This window comes from Cyprinodon variegatus, unplaced genomic scaffold (genome assembly GCF_000732505.1).
Source record: "Cyprinodon variegatus isolate N-32 unplaced genomic scaffold, C_variegatus-1.0 Scaffold74, whole genome shotgun sequence".
Taxonomy (NCBI): Eukaryota; Metazoa; Chordata; class Actinopteri; order Cyprinodontiformes; family Cyprinodontidae; genus Cyprinodon; species Cyprinodon variegatus.
Window position 1 is genome coordinate 1,665,346 of NW_015150527.1, and position 17,529 is coordinate 1,682,874.

General features: G+C 38.9%; 1 protein-coding gene across 3 annotated transcripts; it reads right to left on the bottom strand.

Moving 5' to 3' along the window:
* Nucleotides 1–7,176: 7,176 nt before the first annotated feature.
* On the bottom strand, nt 7,177–17,150 carry clta (clathrin, light chain A). Of its 3 annotated transcripts, XM_015372650.1 has the most exons (7): nt 16,871–17,150; nt 16,237–16,265; nt 15,355–15,472; nt 13,715–13,826; nt 12,786–12,839; nt 9,343–9,378; nt 7,177–8,259 (listed from the first exon to the last, which is right to left on the bottom strand). In XM_015372650.1, exons 1-7 carry the CDS (start codon nt 17,046–17,048, stop codon nt 8,088–8,090), a joined length of 699 nt encoding a protein of 232 aa, XP_015228136.1. In that variant the 5' UTR covers nt 17,049–17,150; the 3' UTR covers nt 7,177–8,087. The 3 variants fall into 3 exon arrangements, with proteins under 3 accessions (XP_015228136.1, XP_015228137.1, XP_015228138.1); XM_015372651.1 differs by lacking the exon at nt 9,343–9,378; XM_015372652.1 differs by lacking the exons at nt 9,343–9,378; nt 12,786–12,839 and having other exon boundaries at nt 16,871–17,145.
* Nucleotides 17,151–17,529: the final 379 nt, after the last annotated feature.

Below are 17,529 nucleotides of genomic sequence, written 5' to 3' on the forward strand. Positions count from 1 at the left end.
CCCAAGGTTTATTAACGTAATTTTAAACTTTGATGTCTTTTTAGATGATTTGATATCCTTTGGGATGAAGTCTTAACATGACCATCTCACCATAATAAACTCTGTATTAAACTTTGACATCTTTTGAGATGAAGTCTTAACAAGACCACCTCACTGTATAGATCTTATAAAATACCCCAATGCATTGGAATTCATGCCTAATCATTAAATATCTCATCTTTTAAACACCTGATGAGGACCTTAAATCTAACCACAGTTAGTGGACTAATACCCTACCATGACTACTCTTCTCTAATTCCTCTAAAATCCCTTACACCCTATCTTACACTGAAGTTATCAAAACCTTATCCTTAAGTAATACACTAATTCCTACCAATATTAGTTCTCAGAAGTATATATTTATGAAACGTTTCCCTCTACCTACCTCTTTTCCCTCAGTTTACAACTGCAGGGTGTGGAGGAGGCGGATTTTACATGCCAGACCGGCGGGGGTCGACTTAGCCTATTCCAGGGCGGTCTATCCTGACTCTGATTCCTTCATTGATCTAAAATTTAAATTAATATGATTATCTTTAATTACTCATAACCTCTAGAAAACCCAACCTTATCCTTACATTATACTACACTTATAGCACATATCACCTTACCAGGACCATTAGCTACTAACCCTAACCTTTGTAACCCACATCTAAACCTATTTTTTCATGTTTCTTATCAACTTACCAGATCAATTAGCTACTGACCCTAATATTAGTGGAATCCATACCTAAACCTAACACCTGACCCTTACCCTAAATTACACTTACCCGATCCCTAACCCTGACCCTTGGCCTAAACCTAACTCTGACCCTTGCCCTAAACCTAACTTTGACCTTTGCCCTGACCCTACATCTAACCCTAGCCCTGACCCTGACTCTTACCCTAGCCCTGACCCTGACTCTAAAACCTAACCCTAATTCTCCAAGTTCTACATACTGGCTTGGCTGCCCTAGTCGTCGGACTGGGTGGGGGGGTCATCGAGAGAGTGTCTAATGCCCAACCCTTAGGACTCCATCTTGCAGTCGTGAACAGAGCTTCCGAAGATTGCTAGATACTTTAATGGGTTGTCCTTTCTCTAAGCTGGTGAATTCCTCAGTAAATTGCTTTTGCTGCAATATTTAACTATGGCTACTATGGCATTGTCCAAATCTTCCACCATGAGTGGCTTGGTCGCAGTATTTTTTCTGCAGTTGTTCATCTCCTCTTTCATGGAGGACTCCTTTTGCTCTCCAGTGTGGTCGGACTTTGCCAGAGTCAGACGAACTGTCTCCTCTTCTCCATACAGGAAGACAGAGGCTCTTCTTCTGTATGTATGGCATTAACCACTGATATTCTCTTTACCTCACGATCTTCAGGTAAAAGCACACTGATATTTTGTGGACTGACAGGCCACTCACTCAGAGGCTGCAGCAAGAACTGAGGTCCTGACAACCATGTAGGATGTTTAATCAATGCCTCAGCTTTCACTCCCCTGGAGGCTATGTCTGCTGGGTTACTAGAACTGTCCACATATCTCCATTGTGTGGCATCAGAAACCTTGAGAATTTGTGAGACTTTGTTGACCACAAATATTTTATAACGTGAGGTCTCATTTTTGATGTACTTGAGGACTGATTCACTGTCTGTCCAGAATATAGATTCCAGCAGCTCCATTTGGAGCTCCCTTCTCCAAAGTAAATCCATACGGCTTGACATAGTTGCAGCTATTAGCTCAATCCTACGGATGGTTACAGATTTTAGAGGAGCAACTCGAGATTTTCCCATTACAAAAGCACGATGTAGTTCAGAATTCTGGTTCTTCGACATCAAGTAAGTAACTGCTCCGTCTCCATCCTCAATGGGTGTTTTAGCGATTTCAACCAGCTCTTCGAAACTGACTCGGGTAAAGTCTCATCCCATCCGAATCCCATCCTGCACAGGTCTCTCAGGATTTTCTTTGCTGTCAAAATCACCGGGCTCAGAGTTTCAAGAGGATCACAAATGGAAGCAATGGTTGAAAGTATTCCTCTTCTGGTAAGTGGTCTATCCTTAAGCTTCACCTTGAATCTAAATGAGTTCAATAGACTATTCAAACCCCAGTACTCTTTTAACTGGCAGATAATCCAACTCCAGGTCCGACTTCTCCATGCATCCTGCCCTGTGAGTCACATGGATTATTTTGAGTACATTTAGTCTATTACTCATCCACTTAACAAGAGGAAATCCTCCTTTGGAGCATAAAGTCAGTTTGTGCCCTGCTCCACAGAAAATACATAAATTCATTCCATTGATTCTGATTTCTTTTTCTTTCTTCACAGGCTGAGATTTGTTCTCCACTGGTCTGCCAGTAGTTGCAAAGCTGGCTCCTTTGGACAGAGGCATTAACTTTGGTTTGTATGATACTTTGTTATCTTTGAAGAATCTTGTATATTGTGAAACAATATACAAGAGACAGGACCTGTTAAAATCTTGACTTGTTTTTCAATGAAATTTGCAATATCACTGAACTTGACTCTTCTTCCTTGACATTCCTGTAGCTCACATGCTTTAGTTCTTCATCATTCTTTCAGCTTCTTTATAATATGCAGCATATTAGAAGTCATGTCCAAATCATAAAGATACAGCTTCTGAGGAATAGCCTTCACATCCTCTCACTTTATCATCGGCCATGAAATAACTTTGTCCATGTAGCAATGTGCAACCTTCTGCTCATTCCCAAATAAAGTTTTGGCTCTTGAATATCCATGATCTGGATTTAAGTGTTGGCAACTTCTTACATGTTCTTTAGCGTGACCTTTAGTATGCTGTTCCAGGAAGTATAAATGGTCAAAAATGTTTGATGTGTTCCTTTCAACGCAGTTCTCAAAAGCCGTTATGAATGTGAAATATTTTAATGGATCGCCATAAAATATTGGAATCTCTCCCTTTGGAAGAGAATTAAAGCATTGTTGTTGTATTAACAAAGTAGTTATTTCATGAGCAGTATAAGCACATTCACACAGCTTTTGCAACCTTTTCGGTAATTCTTTTATTTGAGCCACATGCTCCTTTTGTTTCATTAACTCTTATTTGTTGCATCGTTCCTTTCCTTTTATTTACAAACCATTTGTGTTCAATTTTGCAGTCTTTCATCTAGGGCTGTCAAAACTGACGCGTTAACGTGAGATGATAAATTTTTGGAATTAACGCGATATTTATTTTAATGCATTAATGCAGTCCCGCCCTGTTTTACCCACAATTCAATTGTCCGGCATAAGCAATATGGAGGAGGCAGAAAAACCTGCAGAGACTGAGCACTCTTCTAGAGCCCTGCAGGTAAGGAATGCACATACAATGTGCTCATTGAAAATTAAATTGAACTGATCATGCACAAATTAAAAATAACTTATTTACCAGCATACCAACTGGTGTTCAAATATCTTATGTATGTGTGTTTGTGTGTATGTGTGTTATTTTACTGCAGGTATGTAACAGAGATTCTGGGTGGAGAGGTCTATATCTCCTGCTCAGTAGTACTGCCTGCCCTCTGCCACCTGTGTCAAGTGAAGAGGACCCTGCATATGTGGCGAGCTTTAAGACAAATATCCAGCAACTCCTGCATCCACGGTTCCATGCGAACAACTCTTTTCAGTCGCTGGCCATATTGTTCAGAAGAAACGGTCTGCTTTACCTTCAGCAAATGTTAACCAGGTAGTTTGCCTTAGCAACTGGCTAAAAGATGAATAAATAAAAGGTAAAACAACCACATGTAATTGTTTAAAAGTGGAGTTGTTTGTTCAAAACGTAATACGTTTCATTCACCTATCCTGTTTAAAAAATAATAATAATAATTTTAAAGCAGTGCAGACATCCCAAGTCTCCTGAAAGTTCAGGGAGTTTCCCTGATATAGATAGTTGTTGACGGATGCCCGCCAGTCAGATCAATTATCCTGGATTTTAGACTCTGGGAAGTGGTGTTTTTTTAATGCGAGTGAGAGCATGCAGGCAATATGATAATTTGTGCGTCATGTGCGGATTAGATCTGATTCGATTGCACAGGAACAACAAGAGAGAGTGGGGTGCAGGGAGGAGGTTTCTGGTGAAACCTGTTCAGCGTATCTGTCCAAATTGAAGCTCTGTTCAACCAGCGTTCCAGGTGACTGGTTGTCAGAGAGCTGATTGGATCAGTCCGATAAGTTTCTTTGGGTTACTCTCTGGCAGTCACCTAGTTACCACTCAAAGCTGTGCATGAAAACTGGGATCCTTTCTCAATACCACTGAAGCTATCACCTTTTTGTTTTTGAATAACTAGTAAAAGAGAATTTGTAAAGAAATAGAATGAAGTATTTCCAAAGGACCTATCAGTAACCATGTCTGTTCCAGCGCAGATCATCATTAGAATTTCTGGCCCCCGTTGGCCCCTGTCTAGATCCGGCCATGGTGAGGAATGATGACACCGTGGCGAGGTGCACTGTTAAGCGGTTAAGCATCTCCCTGAAATTAGTTTTTGGAACTTGGGATGTCTGGCAATGGCTAAGTTTAATTGTTGCAAATTATATATATTTGTTCGATTTGTCATTAAAAAAAACTTAAATGTAAAATCCGCTTCTTGCTTATCTCTCTGTTTAGAAAATACACAGAAAATATACATTTTTCAATAATATTTAGGCTTGTGATTAATCTAAATTAATTCAAGAAACCTTGTGATTAATTAGATTAACATTCTCAATCGTTTTACAGCCATACTTTCAACCTTATACATCAAACTCTTCTCAGTAGGTTTGATTTCTCTTTTCACACACTCTGTTTCAGAACGCAGAATATCACCATTTGTTTTACTCTTTTTGATTTATTTTTTATTCCGTTTTTTCTTCTTAAAAACATATCAAATAGTCATAGATTCTCAGTTTGTGGTGAGCAGAGTAGTTAATTTCAACAAAGCATCATAATCCCTTCAATAAACTGTGTGCAAAACCTTCATTGCACGTCATTCTTATCTGATTTTCATTCAGAAGGGGAGGGATTGGACGCTCCAGCATTAATGCACACGGATTCCTTTTCACAAGCAGGTGACAGACAGGTGGTTTACCTGTCCCTCAGTTTGGGTGTGGCGTGTTTCAACATGAACTTTGGCGCTACAGGCACTTACTAGGCGTTTACCTGATGCATCGGTGGCTTTCATTAAAGGCCTTTCTTGTTGGCAAATTGTAGTGAATCCATAGCAACCCTTGTAGAGATAGGGTCCTGTATATGTATGACGTGCTGCTGTCTTGCACATGGAATCCAGGAATACGTTTTTGGTGTTTTAATACTGTCCCGTTGCTTATATAGTCAGTCACAACAGATTGTAACTTACATGATGTCACATACTGATTTAGATGATAAAGCAAAAGCTCAACAAGAAATACAGCTACCCCTCTCTCCTCCGGACTGCAGGTAAACTCACCCATTTAAGCAATCAGCTGACACAGGTCCAGGGGCAGAGCTAAATGGGGGGCCAGGGGTGGCCATGGCCGCCCTCAGCCAATCATTGGCCACCCCTACCATTTTTTTCAGTGGCTACGTTCACAAATCCGAATCCGACCCAAATCTGATTTTTTTGCCCATATGCGACCAGGAACAGATCTTTTCATGGCAGTCTGAACAACACAGAGACGATTTTTTCCAATCCGACCCAGTCCACTTGGCTATGTGGTCCTGGATCCGATACGAATCTGATCTTTTCAAATGCGACCTGTGTCTGAACGGCCAGGTCGCATTCATCCGACCTGAACGTCATTAATACCCGACATAGGTCACTATTCTGCGTCTTGCTACACAGAAGCGGGAAAAAAAACAACCATGGCGGAAGATGATGCGGAGAACAGAAGTTATGTTTAACCATATTGAAAAGATTGAGTTTTTATGGTTGAAAAAGACCTATAGATGCGCGCTGGCACTACCAACCATGCTTACTTCCGGAAAAAAAAGAGCATGCTGGCCTGTGACATCATTGCGTCCTCTACTGCGCATACAGGACACTTGTGTTGCATGACTGCAGTTCACACAGGAGATCACATACAAGTCGCATATATTTGGAAATATGAACGGCAACACAGAAAAATCGGATTACGCAAAAAAAAAAAACGGAATTGAGCGTCAAGGCCTGCAGCGGGAACGTAGCCAGTCGCAGCAGTAATAATCTCAAGTGGAATATTCAAAACATTTAAACTTTTCATATATCAACAATTATGTGACAAAAAAAGCACTGTGGTTAGTTATGTGCATCAATGAATAACATTAGAGATGATTAGTACAGAATTCATGCTCTTTTCAGAACTAGATTTTGTGTTTTATGGGGTAAAGAGAAAATGATGCTTCTCTGCAAGTCATCTAGGAGTCTTCAGTGAAATCATAGAAAAATGAGTGCTTGTAAATATCTATTTTATGCAGAATGGTTGTTACAAGTAGGTAAGTAATGACAATGGAAAAGATGTTTGCCGCATAACTTATAAGAATATAGACTATAGTTTTTATCTAGAAATTATGGATGTTTATATAGATGCATCTATTTGTTAGCAAAGGCTGTAGGAAAGTATAGTTTGTCTTTATTTAGAAAATATGGATGTTATGCTTATTCATTTTCCTGTAGGAACAGTGTAGATTGACCATGAGGTTGTGGTGCCACCCCTCATCAGTTATAGCTTGGCCACCCTTATAAAAATGTTATGGCTACGCCTCTGCACATGTCACCACAGTAACTACGCCCCATGTGATACATACACCTGCATACCTGTCATTATGGCTCCTATATAAATACTACCCTCCGCATTATTGTCCAACATTGCTGTTTTTTTGCCACTTCTGCGTAGCAAGAAGCAGAAGAGTGACTATCCCTTGTCAGGTATTAAACAGATCTATGTAAAGATCCGATCTATATTGTTCAGACTGTCATTAAAAGATCAGATCCAGATCGCATATGGGCACAAAAAAAAAAAAAAATTTGGATTTGGGTCACTTCAGGCTGTGGTGTGAACATTGCCTTAGTGGCTTCATGCCAATCAACTTGATTTTTCAACAAAATGCAGAAAGCATTCTACATTACAGAACAGATCGTGACTAACGTACCCATTACCTGAGCTTATAATGGCGCCACAGCTAAAACAAAAAGATGACAGGACAGCAGATCTTTCTTCCTTCTTGTTTTTTACTGATATTGAAATCAAATGGACAATGAATATACATGGTCAAGGAATAACAGGATAGTATCTGGTATTCAAAACCACAACTGTCTAATTTCAGAAACATTCATTTTTTTTTTAATATACTGTTTATATCGCCTTCTGTATATGTACATAGGTACACTTGTAAAGTACATAAACACACTGTTTGGGTTGCAATACACATACACACAGGTCGCATATATTTTGTAATGATTTGGACGTTGCTTAGTTCTGACTGGACAGGGGGAGGGCTAACTGGGGGGACCTTCCCCGGAAAAAAAATGCATAGAATGGAAATTAGAACACAATATGCAATAACAGGGCACTAAACACACAGATTAAAGTACACACTGGATTTGGAGTTTTGTTTGGTCCATCAAAAGAAAATAGAAAATGCACGCTGATAATTAGGTTAGAGGAGAATATAAAGTGATATGTTGAAGGAAATGTTGAATGAAACAGCAGGATTCACTGGACTGAAATGTTAAGGTAATACAACAGCATTGTGATACTGTTTGGAGGAGGTGGAGGGGGTAGTGTAGCTGTAAGCCTGAACACACAAACATCAATCTTTCCCTTTTAGTGTCCCAACTCACCACCCTTACAGTTTATCGAAGGATCACAGACCAAACAATTTGGTCACATATAACAAGACTTTTACATGCGCCACAATACAGGAGGTCCTGACTAGTCTGAGGTTTTAAGAGAAAATAATCTATCAGGCAGGAGAAAGGATAATCTCTACTGGTCTGCAGGAAGGAGAAAAACTGGGCTGATGTGGATTCAGCAGATTCTTTGTTGGTGTGCGAGGTGGAAAAAAGAATTCAAGGGGAGGAAAAGGTGAAAAAAAAAGTGACATGGAATGACTTCACAAGAGCTCACTGGTCTCTAACGGACCAGCGGGGACTGCTTTAAGGAGATGAGGACGGAGCGCATGCGGGACACATCTTTGGCCTGCTTGCTAGACTTGGGGTTGAAGTCGCAGAGCCGAGCCACCCGCTCCCACTCTGTGCCAGGGTTGTTCTCGTCCAGATCTGAAATCATGGCTTCCTCAGCCGCCCTGGCAGAGGAAAAACAGATCAGTCAGTAGAAATTCATAGAATGAAGTAAACACAATGAGAATTACCTATGCAGAGAGCCAACATCAGTTGTATCACATCGTTACATCACCCTTCATTAAGCTTTCAAAGAGACACTTTAATATGAACTCTACATGTGATTCAAAAGCTGTTGGCTGGGTTGAAATATTAGCTCTGCAGGGTCACCCTCAAGGAATATAAGTCGCCTCCTATACATCAACCGCAGCCACACCCAGAGCTTCATTACCTGCAGCAACATTTTCAAACAGAAAATTACCCAACTTTTCAAACAAGCCACACCAGCAGAGCAGCTACATTAGCCCCATTGATTTTAGAAAGAAAAGATTAAAGAAAAACAATGAAATACAAAAGGATTTTGGTTAAACATGATTATTCATGAAATAAAAGATGTGTTTGAAGATCTAACAGAGGTTAAAAGCTCTGCTGTATAGACCTTTTTCATTGAATACACAATGTTAACATAAATATCTGTTCTTTTTCAACCGAGCTACTGCACTGTAGCCATGCACTGTGCTGTGGCAGAAGAGCAGGTGTGGTAACAAATGGGTTTCCTTTGATTGTGGGGGATTAAAAAAAAAAACAACAAAAGACTGAAACCAAAGACTGAAAGGAGTAAAATAAAAACAACCAAAAGAAGAGAACAAAAATCTAAATGTCATCAAAACCTTTTAATAACCAATACAACCTACAGCTAAACAATGAAAACATTCTTAAAACCCACCAACACAAACTACCAGCAGTTTGAAAAGTTCCACAGTTACCAATAACAAAATTCCACATCACAATACCAACAACAAAAAAAGAGAAAAAAAAACTAAAGCAGGGGATGGGAAACTAACCGACATTTACCATGACATCCATCTACACAACACAAAGGAATAAAAGGACAAACATTACAAAAGGGACATTACATCAATTAGGGGAGCTTAACGACGGAGCAACTAAACTGTACAACATGAAAATACAGTCACGAAACGGAGTCTGTCCCCTTCTCAAAAATATCAAATACGTAAAGGTTCTGGGGTTTCATTTGTTTACTTAACTGGTCTAGACGGTAGCAAGGATGGTTAATGTGTGTGCTTTAAGGTGCAGAGGAAAAGAAAACAGGGAGAAACAGTTTCACCAATCAGAATTCAAAATAGAGAGAAGAGAGGGAGGAGGAGTGAAATAAAAGACAACAGAAATGAGCTCATTGCAGATGTCGAGGCAAACATGCTATAGTCTTTCATTTTTCCATGACAAACATTTCTGTGCAGCTTTAGGTTCAATAACCCCCCACCAAAAAAAAAAAATAAAGGTGCTGAAAGATCTCACCTAAAATATTAGTTAACAAATAAGGAATTTCAAAGATCATATCTTCTTTCTGGAAATGTGTGAGTTCTACGATTCCTCCTTAAACCGGAGAAAGTTTCAATAGAAATTAGTGAACCAAAGGCTGCACATGTCAAGCACTGGATAACTAGCAGGGCTTATAAACCTGTTTCATAGCAGATAATATGATAATGCAGTCACACCTTAAACCAGTTCTAGAGACACTTATATTGTTGACTTGCATGTTAGCTGTTAACTTTTTGGAGTGGTGGTCTAGCAGTCAAATGGCTGCAAGTACTCAAATTCAAACCCCACAGCCAGTCACTCTGGGTCCCTGAGAAGAAGCTTTAGCCCCAAATTGTTCCCTGAGCCCTGCCCACAGCAGCCTTAAGGCAATTTATGCTTCTGACGCATAGCCTCTGCAACCGTCAAATCTGTCTCTGTTCACAACCAAGTCCCGACTACGCGTCGGACGGTCACAAACTCGCGCAACCTCAAGTGTAAGTGCACAGAAAAAAGCAGCTGTGATTGGTTCCTAGTATGCCTTTCCGGCTATCTGTGTGGTCGTCATCGATTCGGTGCCGTGGCGTGCCATTTTTAAAAACCAAGGGAAAATGGACAACTACGACGAAAGGTTAATCGGTCTTTCTGCCAACTCCATTAACAGAACCTGTTCCTCTTCGTTGTCTAGCAACTCTAGATCCATCTCCGTGACCATGATATCTTGCAGACGCGCCATTGTTTTTTCTGGAAAATAAACATTCCTGCTGGTGCCGCCGAAGTTCTTGTGACCATCTGCCGAAGTTCTCGAGAATTCTTGAATAGGCTCCCTCTTGCGCTTTGGCGGGAAACTGCTGTGCGTCCCTAGAAATTCCAGACCGACGGTGCAGAAATATACCAGCAAAACTGGTTTGCGACAAGATGCAAGCGACATTTGATGTGTGCGGTCGCAGAAGACTAATCAGGCCCTTTAGAGAGAGGGTCAATGCAGAAGTAGTATTTCATTGTAATGTACATTTGTAGTCAACAAAGTTTATCCTCTTTTACTTTTACAGCATTTAAAAATCTGGTATATATTATAACAGCAGTTTAAATGGAAAAACCAAGAGATTACTTTAATAGTTTCCCTAACTAACCAAAGTTCTGGCCTGGCAACTTGAAAATTTAGGTGGATATGAGCCTATCTGTCATTTTACTGACATCTGGGCTCCCTCCCCAGGGTTCTGACCAATGCATTGAAGCACAACGACTGCTACGCTAAAAGTTCTCAAAACTACACTAAAATCAGTCCAATACACTGAAATTTATTGAGTCTAATAGTCATGGAAACTGTTTTAAATATGTTTACTGCCTTAATGCCCATATCTGCGAGGAAAGCTCTAAAAAATAATATGAACCATGCCCCCAGTCAGTCTAATCTAGGCAGATGAACACATGGGCTAAAAAGTTTCTTGGTAAATCTCTAAAGAAGACCTTCAAACATTCCATTTTAAGCTCAATTATCTGCTATGAAATTCGTCTATTAGCATGTCAGTAGCTACAAAGCACTAAATAGGTCTAATAATAAGCATGCAAGCTGTTGTATTTGAAGCAGTTGTGCATTTAGCATAATAGTGACAATAAAATACAGAAAAGCAAAAAGCATAGAAAAAATGCTATGGGGAATCTTTGTTGGAACTTATATCAGAAGTAAAACCACTTTCAGGATCACAATTATTAGATTTAGAACATTTTAAAGCTACCTTATAATTAACCAAGACCATTAAGATAATGTAAATAAATTAATAACAACATCTAAAAGGTATAAAAAGTAGCGATTATCTTAAAATAGAGCTGAAACAATCAGATTACCCATGTAGAGACGCCAAAACATGCCTTTAGCTGACAGAGTGACCCACTTAGAGCAGTAATTATGCCAAAAAGGTAAAAAAAAAATTATATAAACATTTTGCATTTAAGATTTGTAAAATATGAACTCCTCAAGTGGAAACGTGAGAGTTTTACCTGGTTTAATTTACTAAAAAGTCGTCTTTAAAGATTCATAGGCTATCTGATAATTAATTAATTTAAAAAAAAATCCAGATTATTTGATTTACAATATAAACCTTAGTTGCAGCCCAATCTTCAAGAAATATATGTTACTTCATGTAAACACTAAACGCACAACTACTTCAAGCAACTGTTGAAGCACCCTACACCTAAGCACATTGGAACCTTTTATGAAAAAAGAAAAGAAATAGAAAACACTTGAGAATAAAAGAAAAACAAGCAAATCGATGTTGGAAATGTTGCCTTTATCCTGATACAGCTATAGGTGAACCAGCACAGATATGAGAGATGAATGTGGATAGAAAAGGTGATTTGCATAGATGTCAATGGTGACTTGTAAAGCATGTTTTAATGCTGGAGTAGACCGAAACCTGAGGCCAATATTGAAGGTAAAGAAACAAGAAAACTGCAGCTTTTCTTTCTTTTTATTTGCCAATTGATTATCCCGACTTCAGGTCATATTTTCAATTCTATAAACAATGTGAGGTATCTCGCAAAATGCTGCATAATTATTCCATATTAAATCTTAACCAGTTCTTTTCAGCACTGGTAATAAACAAAACAAAAAAAGTTGAGAGGATAGCACATTCTTTTAAAGAGAAGAAAGCCAAGTGAAAAGCATAAAAAAGGCTTCCTTTTTACCCATCTTCTAAAAATAAGTAGGGATGTAAACATCAATAGCTTGCTGCACTCAAATAGTTGAATTTAATTATTTCAGTGTGAAAATAAAGAACTGTTGTCAATCATAGAGCCCCCTAATAAGAGTCAATTTTAGATAAATAGGTCTACCTCCGGTGTAACAACATGCGGGTAATTGGTTTTGCCTGTTTGATAAAAATCCAACATTAACAGCTCTAGATCAACACCGTGAAAGGCATCCACTCACAGATGACATGCAGAGGAATGGGGGCTAAAAATCATGAACAGAATTGGTCATTTGAAAGTATAAATCTAGACTGTTAAAATGATGGGAAATGGAAAATAACAAAAACAACATGACAATACAAACAGCTAGCTAATTTCTAAATCTTATGAGATTTGTATGTATGCAGTTGGATGAAGTAAACAAAGAATATGAGAAAAATTAAAAACATTAAGGAGGAGAATGTTAGTTAGAGCAACATACACATAACCAATGAGGTCAGAGAAGGGCTGCTTGTAGAAGTCTTCGTCCAGCACTCTGGACAAACATCCGCCCAACAGAGCAGCAAGAAGGCAGGAGAGGAGAGAAAAAGGCAGTAACGGGGAAGAGGGGATAGAAACACAGGCATTACAGGTTATAATTAAGATAAAAAGTCAAAGGATCAGGTTTGTTACCGTAAACAAATTAGGAATTCACCGGTTCCCAAAGAGGGAGGGAGGAATGGTGGCCACTGTGTGTTGTCTCAAGGACATAAAGTGGTAAACATTGTTTTATCATTTACCATGAATAGCATAAGTAAAAAAAGAACTGTGCCTTTTATTCGATGTTTTAAAGGTCTAAAACTAAGCAGCCACAAGTGGCTGTTTTGACCTTACAAACTAACTCTTCATAATTCACAAATTCTTTAGAATCCCATTTTAAAATATCAGTATATTAACTAAAGTTTTAAAGACGTTTTGCTTTTGTTCAAGGAATCCTGGCATTGAATTTCCATAACAAAATAACAGTGTTAGAAATATTAATTTAAAACATTTTTTTTTGTTATTACTTTTGAAAGTTTTTATTTATATTTCACTAAAATCAACACACAGTTTTATGTTTTTCTATACTTTGAAACCTAACATTACATTGAATTTGCGTTTCTTTAAATTGGAAGCATTTTTTATATAAAAAGGAAATCTATTTAAAAAAATACTTTGTAAATTTATAAATAAATTGTATTGTGTTTATAAAAAAAAATCCAGACACTAGAGTTTATCTGCTGGGATCACAGATAAATATACTGATTTATATTTAGGGTCAGAAACTTTCTACATGCTACTTGCATACATTTTAGTCCAGGTAAATAACGTGTGACTGTTTTGTTACGCCAGTATTTGGGTGCCGTTCTTATCCTGCCACAAAGCCACTACCTGTTATTGGTTTTAGTTTTCTCCAGCTGCTCATTCTGCCTCGCATGCCACTCCTCCAGCTCCAACTTGGCCTTGTCCTTCCACTCAGACTCCTGCTTGCGAGAATTAGCATCTGCAGGTTGGGAAGAAAAGGAAACAGTAGTTAAACAGAGGAGGAAGCAACAAATAAGACAAAGCAATTTAAGAACATGGGCTTTAGGTGCAACAGGAAAAAAAAAAACACAAAAAAAAACTAACTGTGGAAGATTATTAGTTTTCACACATGCATAGTGATTAACAGTGAAGGAAATAATTATTTTTCTTCAGTAATTCACTTTGAAGAGTAGAGTGGACTTTTTTTTTTATGTTTCATTCTGAGGTTGACTTTTTTTACTGGAACAATGTTGCAGTACAAATTTTGTAGTATGTCCCAATTGGATATTAATAACAGATCACCCCAAGAAAAGTATATCAGGATACATCTGCCTGGATCGGTGTCGGGGCGCGCCATTTTAAAAAAAACGAGGAGTAATAACAGCATGGATAACCACGACCAAGGGTTGATCGAGGAGGTTCGGAAGTACAACCACTTGTACGATGCGTCAGACAAGTTGTTTTGGAAAATAAACACTCCGACCGCCGCCGAAGAACTTCTCGCAAGTTCTCAAATAGGCTCCCCCTTGCTTTTTATTGGGAAACTGCTGTGTGTCCCTAGAAATTCCAGACCGACGTTGCAGAAGCCTACCAGCAAAACTGGTTCGCGACCAGACCCAAGCGACATTTGATGGGTGCGGTTGCAGAAGTATAATCCGCCCTTAACGCAATGCTAGCACGAGCAGCTAACCTCTCCAAACTATTTAAGCTCCATATGCCGCCACTGCTCTTTGAACTCTCTTTTCTATATAGCTCTGGGCCAGCTGATATATTTGGGTCATTTAGAGCTTTGTTTTGTCTTGTTTTCTTCTTATATTGGTATCTCTCAACGCATGTGTGCCTTGGCTGATGCATTAGTGTATTTTGTGGAACATATCAAGGATTGGTTAGAGTGATGTGAAAATAGTCTCTATAATTGGTCAACCTCCATTTGAAGATCTGTCCTACATATCTGCACATAATCAGTTTCCTGTTTGATTTGTTTTCTATGCAAAGAGATATTGGCAGGAACCCTACTGGGCACCCTTAAGAAAATCTGAAATCAATGCTTAATTAAGCACAATGGGGCACTCTGCCATGTTAAGAACTAATGTCATTCAGAAACATGAAGGGTTTTTATATATTTCTCATATCAATTTTAAACTCTTCTATAGTCCTCTGGCTGTTTCAGTTAATTGAAACATAAACACCAAAGTTCAACAGGAAAAGACATGAATGGCAGAAGTAAAGATGAAAGTAGAAAAAAAAGCAAGGATAGCAATGTAAAAAAAAAAATATGAATGACTAGAAGCGACACAAGAAAATTAAGATGAAGAAGGGACATCGAAAGGATGGAAGGATTACAGAAGAGGAAAAAACTAGAAGGGACACAGAAGGAAAGATACAAGGAAGGAAAACTTAAAAACATTCAACCTAAATAGTAATGAATCTCTCGCTGAGATCTATTCACATACTGCAAGAACCGTTTAATAGCTCCTTAAAAACCAAAGCATAACAGTCATACTCACCTAGCACCTCCAGCCTCTCTCTTTGTTCCTCCCTCCACTTGCGCAGACTTTCGGGTTCAGCCTGCAGCCGATCAGCGTTGGAAATTGCTGCGTAGGCATCCGATGGCCCGTTGCTTTCCTGCAGAACCAACAGATAATAATTCAAAAACACAAAAAGGCAACTAACTTCAAGAAGTTTTGGTAGAACTGAATCAAAAAGTTTCTCTCTTGATGAGGTAAAAACATGTTTAAAAACACTTTCTTCTTTTCTCTCTGATATACAGGCAATGCATCCATTCCTAAAAGTGGGCTTCTCTCAGTGCCAGAAGTCCTGACAGTGCAAAAGGCTGAAATGTTGCAATGACAGCACAGGAAAAGGAAGCTGGAGTCATCAGCTACAAGAACCCGTACCAAGTGGTAGACTGGAGTCAGGCTGCAGAGGTGCAAAAAGGCAGTATTTTCTACATTAGGACAATAATCTCTAATATCTTTTGCAATAAACATGCTACTGGTGAAGCATATCACTGAGACCTCTCAGACCTAAGCAGCAATTTCTTTGCAGAATTGCATAAGACTGAAAATGTGAAAATCGCATCACTACTGTAGTATATCCAGATATACTTCCCTTCACAATTTCCAATTCTTACCCGTTTATATCAGAGTTACTGAGATAGAAATGAGCAGTTTAAAACTTTTTCCTGTCAACCAAGCCTGTCACCTTACATTGAGGATCTTCTTTTTCTTTCTATCTAAATTGGAACCTAATGATTCAAAGAATCCCTGTAATTCTTAAAACATTTACCTAAAGAAAATGCTAAGATGGAATAGAAACAGCATAATAAAAGTAGCTAAAAATACAAACAGGAAAAAAAAAAAGAATAGTAAATGGAAATAAAACATTACCCCATGAAACTCTCCATTAATGGCGCCATCTGTAAAGAAAGAAATGAGAGAAAGTTAGAAATACAGCATAAACATTAAGGAGCATATCATCAAAGCACAAACTATTATGAAATGTACAGTCATTAGTGTAATGCTGTTACACTTTGAGGAGCTTCACATGGTCATATATGACGTGTCAGCAATTCCAACATGTAAAATTACAACACTGATCAAAGGTTACTCCGTTAATTTTCTCAGGCGGAAACCAATAATGTTAGAGTCAATGGGCACGAGCGGTGAAGCTACTGCTAATGTTATCAGAAACCGTTACCCTCAAGAAACAACGGTCAACAATGTACTCATTAGGCTAAACTACGGTTTAAAATTACCCTGAGTGTTTCAATAAGCACATAAGTGAAAAGGGAACCCACTGTCTCCGATGTTTTATGTTAAATAAAGCCGACAGCAAACGACACATCAATTAGCATTAGCTAAGACCAAGCTCACCAAATCTCGTGTCAAATTACCGTTTATACTACCGCGAGCATTTATTATTTAGCGCCTTATATCGTCACCGCCGTGTATTTACGGTAACTGTGGGGATTACATTAACCCCGAATAGGCTTTGAGGTTTGTGAGCACAGGGGTTACAAACCGTTAGAGTCTCTAAGCGACGAAGGAACCTCTCCGCCGTCCAGGATGCTGAAGCCCTCGTCATTCTCGATCCCGGCGATTTCGCTCTCCTGCTGGGCCAGGAAAGCGGCGGCCGGGTCCTCCTCCGAACCGACTCCGTTCCCAGCGGCGGGTGCGTTCAGCATGTCAAAATCATCCATGTCTGGAAGGCCTACGAGAGGATAAACGACAGGGACAACAAGCAGGTGCTGGGATCTACAGAGAGCTATCGGCTGGAGGAAGGGCAAAAGGGAAGACAAATCTGAAGCTATTAAAGCGGAAAGAGGGGAAACAGCCAATTAAAAAGCAGGATTGCTGATTGACAGCACCAGTGGCCAATCAGTGAGCAACTGCCTCGGATTTGGACCAATAGAATATTCTCAATCTTTTCATACGGTCCCATGATCACCTACGTGGGTAAATACTATAAAAAAAAAAAAAAATCCGCAGTCAGTCAGAGGGACTTTAGACAGGGTGTATTTGCAGCTTGGTGATTTATTGAGAGTAAAATATTTTTTATGATTTTACAAAAATGAAAAGGGGAAACAAGAAAAAAAATATTTTACACAATTGTGTCATACGAGTCCTTAATAAAATTCTTACTTATTTATATCTTAGTATAAAACTTAATTTGACACATTT